At 38.9% G+C, this 17,295-nt stretch overlaps 1 protein-coding gene across 1 annotated transcript in view; it reads right to left on the bottom strand.

Annotated features, from left to right (window-relative positions):
* Positions 1–17,295, bottom strand: part of STK31 (serine/threonine kinase 31) — a gene marked incomplete at its 5' end in the record, with an annotated part of 34,806 nt that overhangs the window by 9,591 nt on the left and 7,920 nt on the right. The window contains 13 exons of the mRNA XM_080611283.1: positions 495–644; positions 1,537–1,623; positions 1,871–1,996; positions 2,832–2,957; positions 3,282–3,362; positions 4,194–4,295; positions 5,284–5,415; positions 5,869–5,988; positions 7,039–7,155; positions 9,810–9,986; positions 13,874–13,996; positions 15,208–15,367; positions 16,087–16,202. Of these exons, the coding sequence (XP_080467409.1) occupies positions 495–644; positions 1,537–1,623; positions 1,871–1,996; positions 2,832–2,957; positions 3,282–3,362; positions 4,194–4,295; positions 5,284–5,415; positions 5,869–5,988; positions 7,039–7,155; positions 9,810–9,986; positions 13,874–13,996; positions 15,208–15,367; positions 16,087–16,202 (1,617 nt within the window). The remainder of the gene's footprint in view (positions 1–494; positions 645–1,536; positions 1,624–1,870; positions 1,997–2,831; positions 2,958–3,281; positions 3,363–4,193; positions 4,296–5,283; positions 5,416–5,868; positions 5,989–7,038; positions 7,156–9,809; positions 9,987–13,873; positions 13,997–15,207; positions 15,368–16,086; positions 16,203–17,295) is intronic.

The raw sequence follows: 17,295 nt of genomic DNA, 5'->3' as shown, positions 1-17,295 counted from the left end.
CTACAGAAACCCAGGACTAAATCACAAGTACATATAAATACAGCTATATGTGGGCAACATGTAAAATCCTGTTAATTACCAAATACCGCAACAGATTAAAACACATACTAGAACCTCATTACCTACCAAACACAAAAGCAAACACTTCATTTGAGCTTGACTAGTCCTTCTCCAAACACAAGGTCTTACTCTCACCTCTGATGATATCAATTATGATTAAATATACAAGACAGCAACAAACAACTGCTGCAACTTCTCTTTTTTATGCCACTGTTTTACTTAACCACAGCCCGCTCAGTAATTCTTTTTTCCCCTCCAAAATTAGACTGTGTTTACAAAAAATTTCAACAAGAGTCCAACTGCCCAACCCTATTATGAAACAGGAGTCTCACTGCAAAGCACAAAGTTTATCAAGAAATCTTTCAAACTGCAAACATGGCTGTCTGGTTTGATATATAATTCTGATTAAAAGTCACTAAAGGGTTTTTTTTTACCTCTGATTTTGTGAAATCAAAGTCTCCAACAATTCCTTGTTTTCGATCCACAGCAAAAACATTATTTCCATTCAGAGATCCATGTACTATATTAGCTCCGTGCAATGTCTGTAGACCTTTGGCCACTCCTTTCATCACTTTTAATGACTCCTAATGATTTGAGTGTTTATTGCAAAGACAGATAGTTAGATAGACAGAAAAAAACAAAGTACAGTAATAAGTAAGTTTCTATCCAGGACTAAAATTTTTCTTTCTTTTTTTAAAAAGGTTTGTACACAGTCAGAGTTCATTCCAATTCCATTTCATGAAGTATGGATTAATTCCCAGTAAGACTATTATGACTTGCAGAGCCAGGTAGGGCGCAGACATGACATGACCAAAAAAACCATGCAATTTGGATCTTTGCAAGTAGGTTCAAGTCAGCAAACAGAGCTAGAAAAAAAGACTGTACTGGCTTTCCAGCTACTGCTTCCTTGAGAAGAGATGACTATCCAAACTACTTACAGACTGCGTGGGGAGGAGGTAAACGAAACGAAGGGGAATGAGGGTCGGGGGATGATTTACATACACTGGAGTCCTCTAAAACTTCCATATAGAAATGCCTGCCCCTGAACACAGAATCACAGATTATCTCAAGTTGGAAGGGACCCATAAGTATCATCAAGCCCAGCTTCCTGCTCCTCACAGGACCACCTAACACTATGACTAAGATTGTCATCCAGATGCTCCTTGAAAACTCTTGACAAGCTTGGTGCTGTAGGAGCCTGTTCAATTTTGGTACTTTTAAAATGTACTAGTAACACAGCTAGGGCAGTCAGTTAAATAAAAGAAAAAAGCATATCCAAGCAAAATCTCTTTGAGAAAGTTATAAACTACTGCCTGATCAGATGCTAAGAATGCCAGCCAAGCTATCCTGTGCAACTTTCAGCTACCAAAAAATACCCTAGTAAAACATCAGCATCATAAGATACAGCACAACAAGAAGAGATCAGTTCAAAACCATACAAAATAAAACACTGATAGCTTAAGTAGTTACACTTACTTCTAAAGTTAAAGGTGTATCAGCCTGTACAGCTCCCAGACTTGCTCCTGGGTAATACGGGACCATTAAATATATCAAAGGATCAGACTTTAACAACAAAAAAGAAAAGGAAAAATAAATTGCTTCAAATATCAGGTATACTAGGAAGTTAAACATGCACTAGGTGTGTGATAAATCAATTCATTATGTTTACAAACTAAACAGTTTATCTATACTCAGAAAGGAAATACTTTTCTGATTCCACGCTCAAACTTAAAATACATTAAAGCTTTAAGGTCCAACTGCAAGTCTTCCAGCTTAAATCAGAAACCACGATCACTGATTTGAATCTTGCCTTGCAGAAAAGAAGGAACAACAGTTGTAATAATCCAGATTTTTCTTTCTGTTGATTCCAAGCTCTGTGATACTTGGCAACATTTTCTATGACTTTGGCTTCTGAGCTTACATCTACAGAGTAGCCCTTAAAAGCAAAAGAAGATACCAAACTGTTACTTTTAATGCTCATGACATTACTGCATTCATTCCTTTTTTAATTAAAGAAATGCATATTGTTCGGTGCCATGAAATAACTTCCTCTTCTACTTGACACAAAACTCATTTCTGTCATAGGCCATTCCTATATTTTCTTGTTAATGCTTAGAAATTCTGTACCCACAAAACAGGGATCATGTCTTTAAGATTCAAGTAAGTCAAGTTAAAACCAAGAATATTTACAATTATGCCTCTTGCATCCCCTGGTTTCCCAATTGCTAGCACACTGGCAAAGAAGTAGAGCAAGGGAAAAGCAGCAGTTCCTGAAATTTCTCTCAGTGAAATCATCAGAAAGACAAACCAGCATCTGCCAAAAGGGACAGAAGTAATGAAGAGGATAAAAGGTCCACCAGATATTGGAAAGACAGACAGTAGAGGGGAAGCACTACTCACTACAGCAGTCCTGAAAAGAAGGCGAGTGGGGAGAGAATCAGTAAGCAATACGGAAGTAATCCAGAAGGAAAACCACTCCATGTTCTATAGGTCCCAACATGAAAATCTGCCATTAGAAAAGGCAGACAAGGCCATGTAGATGAGGACCTCCGTGATATGGTTTAGTCGTGGTCTTGATCATCCTGGGGTAATGGTTGAACTTGATGATCTTAAAGGTTTTTTCCCCAACCTAGTTGATTCTATGATTCTATGATTCTAAGGGCTGTAAAAAACAAGGACGTGACAGGAACAGCAGAGTTCATTCAGAATCATCATGTTAATAAGCCAAGGCCTCACCTACAGCATCAACTGAAAGCCAGTGCCAACATTACCTTTAAAAGAACCTTCTGGCCCCAAATTTCTGAACACACTAACGGTCGCTTTTTGCTCAGTGACTTCATGGGCTCAGTATCCAAAAGATCTCGCTCCAGGCTGCATGTCAGGAGTCCACTGGAGTTCTGAAGCACATGCATGCATAGATATTCAGGGTAACAGCTGGTAAGATTCAGAGGCTTCATCTACCTCTCCTCTTCCTCAATCAAATTAACAAAACACAAAACAGCTGGGACATGTTAACAAGTTACAAGATCTATTACCAAGAGATTGGCCATGATGAGGCAGCTAATGAAATACATTCCTTGAACATCTCCCAGAAGACCAGGAGAAGGAAGACTACAACAGACAATGCTCAGGGTATCTGTCCCACAAATGGGGGGACTATGCAGAGCCTTGATTGTGCCCAAAACCGTCACTGACAGTGCATTCAAACAATTTCTGCTTACCATATAGTTTACAATTCCTGCCTCTGGATAAAGAAGTGGTAACTCAGGGAACCATTTCTGTACCAAACATGTCAGCTTCTCCTAAATGAAGGAAACAAGGCCAGAGCTTCAGGTCACCAGTTTCTGACATATATAAATATACACTGACATCTGCAATGTATACCCAGCACATTCAAATGTACATTGACCATGACTATACCTCCTTCAACAACACCAAGGTATCAGATTTTTTAAATCTCTGAGGATGGGTACAGTTAAGGCCCCAAACAGCTCATGCACTATCACAGGAAACATGTCATCTTTTCTACAAGAGGTTTTAGCAGGCCTAAACAAAGGAAAACAATTTCCCTACAGGTAAGTGGAGGAAGACAGAAATAAAGTAGTAACAGGCCAGGCCAGCATCCCATGCATCTCCAGATCCCACACAGCTGTAATGCTGCAAGGTAACTATTACACATAAACATTACATCTGCAGAGGCAGGTATACTGTGACCACACATTATGGTGTCCTACTTTCTCACAAGGCAATAGTTTATGATTCTTCCCTCCATATAGAGGGCTTAGAGAAAAAGTGGTCTCCTTCACTGTTTCAACCTAGTCATACGGAAACAGCTCTCTTCTTCAGCAACTGAGCTTACACTTTCATCTGCTAATCTTCTGGGTTGGGAACTACTGCTCACACTTTTTTCTCAGCTCACCCCCTTATGGAGGAAAGAAAGGGGGGAAGGCTTGAAGAAATTATATTCAAATAGAGATAAAACTTATCAGCCTCCATGCTTTCTACCATAGGTTTCACCAAAAAAGGGCCATCTTCACATTCAACACTATAAAAATCACCCAGAGCAAACGTTAAACTAACAAATGCAGGTGTGTCTCATATAGCTTTTAGTTGCCTCAGTATTCAATACTTACATATTCTTCTTGTTCCTTGGCTATTTCCTGAAGAACCCTATTTCGAACTTCAGCAATTTCCTCTTTTATTCTTGTCATTTCACACTCACTGTAATCATCAGACTGCATTAAGAATAACAAAGTTAGTCTCATTTTGCTATTATACCAGACAACAGCAGCCTACTATATCAGGATTAAAAAACAGCTTCCACATCACATTTTTGGAGTGGAACGCATTCTCAAATGCGTATTTATTCAACCTACTTCCTGGAAACCAGAAAGAATCTCTTAAAATCTAATCACTGAGAAAGGTATTTCCTTTATTTGTTCTACCCCTTTGCCTACTTGTTTCCTAAGTCAAAGAGTTGGGGTTTTTTTTAATTAATTGATCACATATAATCAACAACAGCAACACCATTCATCTATCAGGAATGCCAGGTTCCATCATTCATTCACTTTTTTTCCCCTCTCATAAGCAGGCATTTTCCTGATGTCAGCTCTTTATTCAAGAATCCTTTCCCTATCCATTTCCTTTGTGTGCCTCATTTTAAATCCCCCTTGGAAGCTTATTGCCCCTTTACAATGCTTATAGAGAGACACAGACAGGTTCTTTTTCTCCTTAAGCATCACCAGAATAATTAAGGTATGATCAAACAGCACTGAAACTGGAGTAATATTTACATTCTTCGGACTTCCCTGAGGGGAAGTGGGGAACTCTGAAAACTAGAACAGACATTGACTTCAGTCACCAAAGAGGAGGTACACACATTATTAACAAAGTAAAATCTTAAAGTAATTCTCAACCAGCACAAAAAAAAGATCTGAACAAACCGCCTCATGCTATGGACAGCAACTATCACCAGAGGGACCTAGCACAGTGTCATGATTGGGGAATGAAAGAGAAAAGTGGCCATGTACTGAATGCATTTTATTTCTTTTTAAGCCATTCAGGCTTCATCTCAGGGGCCTGTAAAACTTCCACAGTTAACAGCAAAATTGTTGTCAGAAAACAAAGTGTTCTTAATAGTTACCACTTAGTTGGAATAGACAAAATTAATGTTTCTAAACTAATCTGAAAACAACAGATGAAAACACTGTAACAGTTTCATACTTCCTCGAAGTTGTTCTTTTCAACCAGCTTCAACCTTAACTGGGCCTTTAAGGCTTTCACAGTTTTCTTAATTGACAGTAAGCTGTTGATATTGGGTCTTCTATTCATCCATTCCTCTGCCTGGTTTTTGAACTAAGAGGGGAAAAAAAATAAATAGACAAGAAAGCGTTCAAGCATTTTATTTTACTATGCTTTAGTCCAATTCATTAGAGAAACTGCTTGAAGCCTATTTGAATCCAGCTTTTCACAATATTTCTCCACAGAAGAGAGGTTTTATTGTCTGTCATTGTAATTACATTAACAAAGGTCTCAAAAAACAATATTATATTTAAAGCTCAATTCCTTAAGTTACACACCCACCAATCTGCAGTGAATCCAGAGATTCCAGCTTCTGCTGCTTTATTTTTTTAAAAGCGTCTTTGTGTTTAACTGAAATTAATCATAGGCTAAGGTAATATACAACTGCAATTATCAAGCACCAATCTCTCATTACCAATATACTCCTAGAATTTCCTTGTATCAAAAAGAAGTTATGTCAGAAAGGGTTACTACTATAGATCAGAAATAAAGAAGGCATAAATTCACCTCAACACTGGCCAAATATCTGTTCTCTATGACAGAGATCATACTTTGCTCCTGACGAACTTTATATATAACTTCATTGTAAGCACTCATAATTATTCTCTTCTCTGTTTCGTCATGCTCCTGGGATTGAATTACAGAAGGAGATTAAAGATTAGGAGATGTTCTTTATTTATACACAGCGATATTGGAGCTGCAAAACCTTTACTGAGAAATGCCACTATTAATGGAAAAAAAAATATTTATCACATTTTTCTCTTCTTAAAGAGATTCTTAAAGGGAAGTTCGCAAGTGGAAGAATTCATCCAATAGTTTCAATAAAATACAACTGATTGGTCTTCTGCATAGAAGTGTCGATTTCATATTCTACATGCTATGCAAGCATTTATTTATTAATTTTTTACTGGTTAAATAGATACGATGCAGTAAAACATGCAACTCTTCTTCTGAATGACAGTCATCGGTTCTACCAGAGAGCAGTCACAAGCAGACTAAGCTACTGGTTTGTTGTTAATATGATGCTACATCAAAGGACAGGTTCAAGTCTTGCTGACATAACCATTCTCTGGCACAGCAGGGACTTTCATTGCAGAAACAATGCAAGTGCCTCCAAGAGTCAGCAAAAGAGAATGGAGGAAATGCTTATCAGAAAAGGTAAATAACTGGGGAAAAGGCTAACAGAAGCATAGAAAAACATTATCAGTAAGGCAAGAACAACTGTCCCATGCAAAATGAAAGCGATGAAAAAGTTAAGACTGGAAAACGTATATGTATCCATACACGTTCACGCAGAGAGGCAATCTCTTTAATTTTAAACAGAAACTTATTTTCCTGTATTTTCAACAAGCACCAAAACTCAGTACAGCTCAAAGAGAGCTTCTCTGCACACAGAGTGGGAGGAACCAGTTTTCCCAGTATTTGTTAGTTAAGCCAGTCATATATACAGCTAAGTTCCTGTAACCCAAAGATGTCCTTTGCCTGTTGCTTGGAAAACACATTCTCTTCTCTCTGGGGAGCAGCCTGAGTGACTTTTATCACATTTCCACAAAAAAAGATTCTGCCTTGCAGCAAATAAACTCATCTGATATATTAAGAAAAGCTTTAAGGTGAAATTAAAGACGTATAAAATACACAGAAGTCATCACACAGCGGACCTGATCAGAACTTACTTACATTTAAGTCAGCATCCAGTTCTTCACAAATAGCCAACTCAACCTTTTTCAGAATTTCATCTGCCTTGCCAACCACTTCATCTAGCTCTGAAGATGCTTCTGACATCAGGTCAAAACACTTCGGGGAGGGGGAGGGGAAAACAATCAGCCTTGCAATTGGAAGTAAGGCATTAGCAAGCATACAGCAAAAACAAGCAAGAAATACAAAGTTAGTGCCACTGGAAATCTAATCAGGATTTGTGTCAGATCTCACCTTTAACTTCCTCAGACTTGAGTAATACAACCGTTTCTAGAACTAATAGAGTTAAGATTCATCAGGCAAGAAGAAAGTTGATTCTTGCCTTGACTGAGTTTTATTTTCTAATCTCATTTTGATTTTTGCCAAAATGAAGCAGTAGAAGAATCCCAATCCTTCTCTGAGTTTCTTGTCAAAAATCAACATGTGTGCTGCTCACACAGTGATACACAAGATTCACAATATGGCAGTTTCACTATCAAGTGCAGTTTCCATTCCTACATAGTACTACCTGAGATAAAGAAACATCCTGGCATCTATTTCACAGTTTATCAAGTATGAAATAAGGTTTAAGATTTCACCAGGAAACCCTAACTGTTTTCACAGAAGTCAGAAATAACTTAAGCTTCAAGATATGACACAGGAGGTGCCAGAGAAAAAACAGTAAGATCAGCTTATAATTAAGTTAAATGTTCTTTTCAGCAAAGTTTTGTTACTCCTATCTGCACAAGGAAAGACATTTCACGGGCAAACAGAACTAAAATGAAAATATGGTCCTGTAGTTACCATGCAAGATACACAGGCATGACAAAAACCTGCAAACTGCAAACCCACTTTGCTCATTTACCTATCACTAAAGACTGTAAAAATATTTTGTCACCTTAACCTTAAAGGAACTTCAAATAAAAATGTTAACACTGCCAGTTCAAACAGGATGTTGCTCCCCAAAGCCTACAGCTACTGGAAATGAGCCATCCAGTCTCTGAAATTCCCTTGTCTGCAACTGACCCATTTCCTATTATAGATTCCAATCAATGCTACACAAGATTAATACAGATTCAGGAAGAGAGGAAGAGGAGTTAATCTGTTTAAAAATAAGGGGAAAGGAAACACTTCAAAGAAATGTTTCCCTTACGCAACTGCTCACACTTTTTCTTAAAAAGGAGGTAGAAATTATATTGCAACAGCATAACTGCATGTCAAAAGCTGACACGATTAAGATAGATAAATAAAAAATTTCTTCCTTGTTCTACCTACAAGGGCTTTACCAACTCATGCCAAAAGTCTGTATGCTTCCTGTGTCTCTGAACTGTTTGCAGAGTTCAGATTTGAAATCTGAATGGGAAGTTCATCACTTCACTAACAAACTTTAGCCACTTTCATACATGCAAAATAGCACTCTGAATCAGGCCCAGCAATTACAAACTCACCAGAAGGTTTGTTTGCCCCCTCTAATAACTGACGTGATTATTAACAAATATAATTACTTGCAGATGTTTATGTTATACTGCACATGACATGCACCAACTGATGCTGCTGCTACTGCTGCTGAACAGCATTTATCATCAGGTCAAGGGACAGTGTCATTTGTAACAGCACCTGACCACAGTACATGATCTGGGTACAATGACATGCAAGGGCAGAAAACCTGTTCACTATGAAAGGGTATGACCCTGGTGGATTATGTACGATTCACAGAGGCAGGAAGATTATGCTGACATAAACTGACAACCTTTGCACAAAAAGCACAAGCAGAAGAAGGAAGCTGGGCCTGCAGGAACAGAGAGAGAGAGAGCAGCTTACAGTCTTTCCACAGAGTCGCAGACTTGTTAGGGTCGGAAGGGACCTCTCAGATCATTTAGTCCAACCCCCCTGCCACGCAAAGTCAAAATATCAAAGCTTAGCCCAATCCCGGCTTTTGGCTGAGGAAAGATTTCTTTTTTTCAGTGTCACGAGTCCTAAACTGAGCAAGAACATAGATATTAAGCACAGAGACAGGAAAGCCGTGAAGCTACCTCCCTGCTTTGCACTTGCTTTACAATCAGAACTCAATGGATGGCAACCCACTTCCACCTTCCACCTCCTGTTAAGACAAACAGAATGCACTCCAACTTTAATGCTCCAAATCTCTTACAACTCAGAAGAGACACAGAGCATCAGAATGGTATTCCAGAAAATACTGCAGGACATGCAAACAGAAGTGGACAATTTATGTGCATAAATTCTCAACACTCAGCATTTCAACGAGGAAAAAAAAGATCTATTATGTATTTTTCTGCGACCTGTACTTAGATCATGTCAAGTCAGATTGGCTTCTGCTTTGCACTGCATCACCTCTTCCAGCAGCATTTATGAGCTTATTAATCTTTTAAAACCTTAAGTTTTTCTACCCAAAAGCCACCTGAAAGGACTAATTAAAGCATTTCAGTCACAGAATGAATAGATAGAGCACACCCCGACAAAAGTTATACTTGCATAGAAAACCTGATCTTGATAGAAAAGATGTTCTTTCATAAGCAAGCATAAACTCTGGCTCACCAAGAAAGTACACTAAGAATAAAGGTAAATTAATGCTCCATTCCTCAACACATTCCCTTTCCCTCTGTATTAAGGCATTTCCATTTAGAGCCACTGTTCATGGCACAATTTCCCTGCCACAGGTAGCTGTCCCTATTAATGCCTACTGCTCACTAGCTCCATTAGTGTCATACTTCATATTTTTCACCAACAGGAAAAAAATGACTGTACATCCTTACCTTTAAGACACCACTGAACCAGTCAGCAAGAATTCGCAGAGCTGTGTCTGTGTCATTTCTGACACAAATTAATTTCTCTGTTTTAATACTCTTCCACTTAAAGAACTCTTGAAATACCTCCTCAGAGTCACCTGCTCCAGAACCTTGATCATACACCTCCAGAGAAGCAGACAGTTCCTGCACATGAAATGAATCAAAGAAAAAAAACAGGTCTGCAAAGAAGAAGAATTTTGTCACCACACACTATCTATAAAAGTCATTTAACACACAAAAGGTTAGCACTACCTGCTGGCATACCATTATTTCTACTATAAAAGCCTCTTTCTATATCCAGTGAAGTATATTTTATTTACACTTTCCTCTCAGCTCTAGTGGCAGTACGTCAACCAAAAAATTTGATGTAGAAAAGGATCCCACACAGAGATCACAGAGTCCGATTTTTCCCTTCAACACATGGAAGGAAAAGATACCCCAAAAGGTTTAACAGCTCTTAAGAAGTCATTTGCCTTCCAGTCATCTTACCCGATGGATTTAAAGTCATACTCATCAGGATAAAAATCAAAATGGGGTTCACAGAATGGTTTGGGTTGGAAGGAACCTTAAAGATCCATCTGGTTCCAACCCCCCTGCCATGGGCAGGGACACCTTCCACTAGACCAGGAGGCTCAAAGCCCTGTCCAACCTGGCTTTGACTTATAACAGTCCTCAAAGAACTTCTCGAATTCAGAAAACAAAGTGAACTTGTACTAAGAAACAAGGCAAGCAGCGAGACACTCAAGGAGTGCTTCTGGACTGATCTCTCCCTTCAAAAGTCACTAGTCAAACCTCTTTGGAAGCACTTTCATCATCACACCAATTCCTACATGGAACAGCAATTACCTAGGTGTCTGACACCTGTAGTCTGCCTGAAACTAGTTTTACAGTCTGGAAACTTCCATTTCCATATAAAGTCAAGTATTCCACAAGTATATGAAGCACACAGCATCCACCTTCTTTTGAATTGTATTAGAAAAGAAACTGAAGTGCTACACTATGTGCAAGCGAATAGCACTGAGGCTAAAGCTCAGGGCAAACAGAAATCACTTTTAAACAAAGGGCAGTCTGTCAAATGACCTGAAGCAACAGCAGGGTCAGGGAGGAATGTATCAGTCAATTACCAGTGGAGACAACATCATAACAGAAAGCAGCCTTCCTGGCACCTGGGTAGAAAGTCCCATGATAAAAAAATTCTCAAGAGCTACACTGGTGTTTGCAGGCAATTTGCTATAATTCAAAAGAGAAAATTCTCCTGAACAGTTGGATTTGACTGTATGAACCTGTGCTTTTGTAAAGCTTTCAAAATCCATCATTTTACTTATCCACATCACACCTGACAAGATGACTAAAGAAACCCTGAGAAAGGCTGCTGGCAGTTTGCTTATATACAGTGTTTCACTTTCTCTCCCTTTTCTCAGATCCTGGAACATTTCAGTTAAATATCACAGACCTTCCCAAACAACAGTTTGGTCATACTGATAAAGAGAAACACCAAAGGAGCTCTCCAACTCGAGAGAAGTTTCCATCTTTGCATCTCCTCAGCCTCAATGGCCAATACCATGGAAAAAGCAGTACGACAGAACTTAAAAGTTACTTGTCAGAAGCCTTTTAGACGTTTGAAATCCAGTGGTCATATAACCAACCAAATATAACTTAAACAGACTGACAGTATCACCACAGGCCCGAACGCAGCAGCAATGGCCACCCCTTGCTGAGGACTGCAGGTACTGTGGCAGTGAGGAAGTGAGCTTAACATGATGATGCCACAACCAGGATTCATCTCTACACTCAAAAGTTCGCAGCAAAAGTTCAGATTGGATACAAAAGTCTAAGATTTTCTTCACATTATAACTAAATACATTGACACGCACATAAAAACTCCAAAACAAACAAAAGAAAACCACCACACCAGCAAACAGTATTTTATAAGAATTATAAAAGCACTTTGATTACAGTAGCTGCTACAATGAACAGCATTCATTCAGTACAACAGACTATTTAAAACAGCGATTTCCAACTGAGCCAAGTGATATGAGCTTTGAACAAATATGCTTGCCTATAAACAAATACAAGAATTAGGTTTAGTGCTAAATTTATGGAGGCTGTTTAAGTTATTCAGGTGCACAACATCTTTCTCACATTCTTGTTTTAACACCCAGAATTTAATACACCAGGATACACATGATTAGAAAACGGCACAGCAAAGTAGAAGCCAGGTTCAAATGGAAGCGCCCGAAGGAGGCAGAAAAAAAAATCATCCCATTTAGCAGCAACCCAAAGGGGGTAATACAGCTAAGAAAAGTAAGTTTCATATCTACTATCACACCCAGTTTACAAAAACAATAGCACCAGTCACACCAGTATAGTATCTGCACACATTCCATCAGGCTGCCCTCAAAGAATCCTGTAAGTTATGTCCTATTTCTTCCCACTTACTTTTTCGTATTATAACACACTTCCCTAAAACATTAGCAAGTTACTATACAAAGACGGCTCAGTGGCATACACTTGTCCCAGCCTCTAAGAGTGGTAATTCAAAGGGAACAGAACAAGCTACTACATGCTACCAATGGGGAAAAAACATGCTTACACAGAACAGCTGATAATTGCGCAGCTCACACCCTAGCTTGCTTTAGAGTAACTTACACTCTTGGCTTTCCTCTTAATCAATGCATTATCACTTAGGAAGCATGGAGCTCACCAACTGCTTATTTCCATCCTAGCCAGTTAGACCCAGCTGTGGCTGAAGCTGTTTGAATTTGTCTGCATTTCAGGCCAACAACATTTGTCATCAAAAGGCATTAAAACAAGCCAGAAGAGATGTGTGATGCAGAAGAGAGGTTTGCAACATGCAGCCTCGGTGAGAGGAGCATCAGCCCCCAAGATACTGCTCTTCTGAAAGACACTGGAAAAACACTCATTTCTCTAGGACAGCACAGCATGACCCCTTTCGCTCTGTAAAACTGCAACCAAGGTTCTCACTGATATTTGGTAAATATTTCTGTTTTCTTACTTAGGAGCTAGAAGATCAAAATAGTTTTCCCAGTAGAAGGGACAGGATCATCAACACAGTTAAGCTAAAGACCAAAATTCACTTAAGACACCTGGTAGCATTTCAGTACCCCTTCAAGTATTCGCAAAGCACTGTTACAATTTCACTGCAGTACAATTACCTAGAAGATGCTTAATGCCTACCACCTAGTGGATTAGCACAGCATAACCTTTAAACACACACCTCAAAAAACCAAAACCATCACAAAACAGAAAAACACAAACATCACACCACAACTTTCCATGAAATGACATGAAATTCTTACCCTTTCAGTTTCTTTTGCAATTAAACACCAATCTGTATATCAGACTAGGATCAAAAAGTAAGTATTAAAACTTTTTTTTTCTGAATGACATTGAGAAATAATTCCATTAGAAGTAATTCCATGAAAATTTGAATGCTTCTATTTATTAACGCTGCTCCAACATTACACTAAACATATGCACAGCTTGCAACCTTGGTGATTTTTCAAGTTCACAAGAAAAGAAATTATTTCTAGTAGCAAAGGCCAGTAACCCCAGCTTGGTAATATTTCAATTGGTGAAGTCCTCTTCAAATGTTCTTACTGCCTCTACAGAGTCTATTTCCCCATCTACTTCCCCACCTTCTGTTGCTGGGTTGGCTGACAGGGCCAGAGATTCTTGGCATAAACATGTGCTTCTGTAGAGCTTACTCTCACATTGAAAAAAGGCTTTAAACTTTTTATACTTTGCTACACTAGTCCAAACTACACAGCCACCTTAACTAAAGGGCTAGGAAAGCATATAATCAAACCAAAAAACCCACTGCCATAATTCATAGGATAACTGCATTGACTTTTCCGTTGTAGGTGTCAGATGTACAACTTGAAAGTGTCATCTAAAGCTTCATCTGCTGCTGTCAAGGTCTCCAGCTATAAAACATTCAACATTTAAGAAGCACCCTCCACAGGTTCTCAGCCTTTCAGAACCAACTCTGATAAGAGCAGCCTCGTTACCTGTAATGTTTTTGAGCGCTCAGAGAGGGGCAGTTGATCCACTTCCAAAATTAATTCTTTCACTGCTGAATACAAGTTCTGCTGCACCTCATCTCTCTTGCTGATCAATTCATCTCTTTCATCCTATGCAGAAGGAAAAACACATCAGCAACTCACACCCAAACGCCACATACACAATGTGGAAAGTGATACGAAAAAACATTATTCCTTGCAAAGTCTGAATAGCACAATAAACACCTGACTTGGGATGGGTAAAAAGGCAAAGTTTGGTTTTAACCTCCTATGGCAGGAGGGTTGGAACTACATGATTTTAAAGTCTTTTCCAACCCTAACTATTCTATGATTGTATGACATTACCACATTGCATAAACACAGCATCCTTTACAGCATAAAGATATGACATTATCAGACAACTAAAGAAACAGTTTCTGCATGACTGCTGGTCCCAGTAGAAGTCCTAACAGCCACTGTAAACTTGAAATGTCCTACTTGTGCTGCAGTTTTTGACTGTATCACACAAATGAGAATTTGTATTTTCCACAAAGACTGCAGAAGATTTATTGCTGGAGAAGAATGCTTTAGAATAATAATAATAATAAAAAAATCCGTTTACCTTTTTTTTTTTTTGCCTTCCAGCAGGAAGGCCAGGTGACCTGTAAACTCCCCATTCATTATCTACAGTAAGATCATTAACTTAAAGGTAATTTTCTACAAACAAAAAGGAAGTTTCTCTTGGGTGACTGGCAGGATTAGTTCTGCTCCTGAGAGAGAAACCCCATATTCATATCAGTACCTAACTGACTTGCCAAAACCTTTCAAAATTAATAAAGTGCAATACAGCAATACTACTTCAGCAAACACATTTAAAATGGTTTAGGTTATACCTGAAAATAGTCACAACACATTGCTTTAATTCTCCCAGACACACAACTACCATCCCTTCCCTGCCTTAGCACAATCCCTGCCACAGACCAGGAAACCCTCCTATTCCTAAAGCAGCATCCCCGCACACGAGAGATGCAGTACATAACCATCCTTACCAGCACAGCTATGCCTGCACTCGCAGGCAGGCTTTTCAGATCTGTGCTTACAGAGAAGTTACACTAGATGGCAGTTTTCCCCCGTATAAGTCCATCCTTTTACACAAATGCATTTGCACACCCCGCTCTCTTTACCAGGGAAGCCTATACTAAGGAGCTGCACGCTGCTTTAACAAACTGTTTTGAAGACAGATACTGCAGCTGCACAGCTATCTAGCTACACTTACAAGACAAAAATACCCTGTCAGTAGCTGTTATATTTCAGCTCTTGGGAAAAAAATAATTCTAACCTACCACATTTGTGCATAACTGAATCCTCTCTTGAGCCAAGTCATACTCTGTCCAATTCTTCTTCAGGTTTTCCAAGGAACATGGAACAGTGAGACATCCTTCTGTAACCACCTTTATGGCTTCCAAGAGCTGCTCCCCAAAATGACTGCTCTTATTTGCATGCCTAAGTTTTTTAGGCGGAAACAACATTTTGCCATGTTAGTAACTCGATTTCTTTCAAAAGGTAGCAGCAGCAATTTGTTTCATTTAGCTGTTAAATCTATTTTTTTCCAGGAAGGAGAAAGGACCAAGAATATGTTCTTTATATCTCAAAACTGACAAAGCTTTAAATGGAAATTCCCTCCTGCTCTTAATTTCCCTTTTGTCCTATTCATCTTCCATGCACACATATACCAATATATTGCACTCCTTCTTAAAGGACCTGATGGTCATCTCCATTTCAAGTCTTTGTCTCACTGCAGTTTTGTCTCCTCTTTTAAATCTAGAAGGATAAGCTGTGCTACTCAGAGATACACCTCTCCCAGCAATACAGACACCCAAGGAGCATTGACTACACAGTTGCTTTTAACACCTAGCTGCATTTACTAATTAGCATCTTCCTTGAAGAGGGAATTGAAAGCTGTTCTTGAAATAGCTATGGTAAAGGAGCAGAAGTGAACGGAAGTCATCTGATAAACACTGAGAAGCAGGCAACACAAATCCAACGTGAGCTTCCAAAAAGCTCAGATTTCAGCCTTGCTTCTGGAAAATACACCCCTCTGCAGAAAACACTACATTTTTCTTAGAAAATTAACAAATAAAATGCATGATTTCAAGATATTAGCAGGGCAATCAGAAATAGTACTGTGGGGGCCAGGGGGAAGGCAGAAAACAGAAACATACCTAACTTCTTTCAGAGTCTTCACCTTAGCAGCCAAGCTTCTCATTTTTGTTCCTATGTAAGTATGCAGGGTCTTCTCAAAACTTTCAGTAGTTTTCCTAGACAGTTCCTTTTCTTTCTGAATTATTTATCATTTTCGGAGCAGTGTTTCAACAAAGAGAGGTAAAAACAGACCAACAGTCAAAACAGTCAGTCAGAGGTACTAACACGCAGACCACAATTTAGACTTTTGAAAACTAGAGATAAACACCTAAATGCAAGCACGCACACATGCAGAACTGGCCCTCTTCAAAACACTAACAAAACGCCTAGAAGGACATGAAAACCAATGAGAATAATTTTAGTAGCTTCTTAAAGGTTAATGGTTCATTTCCTTTCTCTCATTTCAGTAGTGATGTGCTCAAGTACATTTCCTCAATTACCCCCCATTTGCTAGCAAGTCTTCAGGTAACATGGAATTTTTTCTTCCCTTGCTGAAAAACTCTTACCCATTAGCTGGGAGAAATCAAATCCAGGACCTCGTTAATCTCCTTACTGCCATCACTACCAAGCATCAAAGTGGAGCAGCAGAACAAGTATTGCTCTTCTACAATGCTGTATGTACAACCATCCTGACCTTCCTACAAGGAATATTCTTAAGACAAAATAAGGAGTATTTTTGACCCAGAAAAAACCCACACACCACATCAGGCTATATTTCTTAAGGGGCAAAGGGTCAACCTAAATTTAAAAGCTTTTGATCTCATACCATAGAGACACTTTTATAAACTCCCATTAAAGTAATGAAAGAGTCTTTATGTGTTGTTAGCCTTTCAGACTCACTACATATCCTTGCATTCAAGTATTTTTTCTTGGATTTCTTTTTAAAAATCAGACACGTATTCTGTTGCTTGTTAATTTATTTTGCATAAAAGTGCACAAACATCGTATCTTCAGTGGAGAATCTGTGCAATGACAGGTTAGCATATGCAGAAACAGAGGTGTCCTAGGTAGAGGTAATCAAATAGCAAAGCCGGTTTTAAGTAGTTTTATTCCACAAGAAAGAAAAAGGAAACAGCTGCACAGCTGTTCAGGTTTGAGGGGTCAAAACACAAGTTCAGGTTTGAGGGGTCAAGGGGATTTACACAATGGCAGATTTTCCTTTCATCTCTGTAAGGATCAGAGTTTGCACAACATATTTTCTGAATTCATGCAAACGTAACACCTTTCAC

The sequence above is a fragment of the Psittacula echo genome, assembly GCF_963264785.1.
Source record: "Psittacula echo genome assembly, chromosome: 2".
Lineage (NCBI taxonomy): Eukaryota > Metazoa > Chordata > Aves > Psittaciformes > Psittacidae > Psittacula > Psittacula echo.
This window is presented reverse-complemented; position numbering and strand designations above follow the sequence as displayed.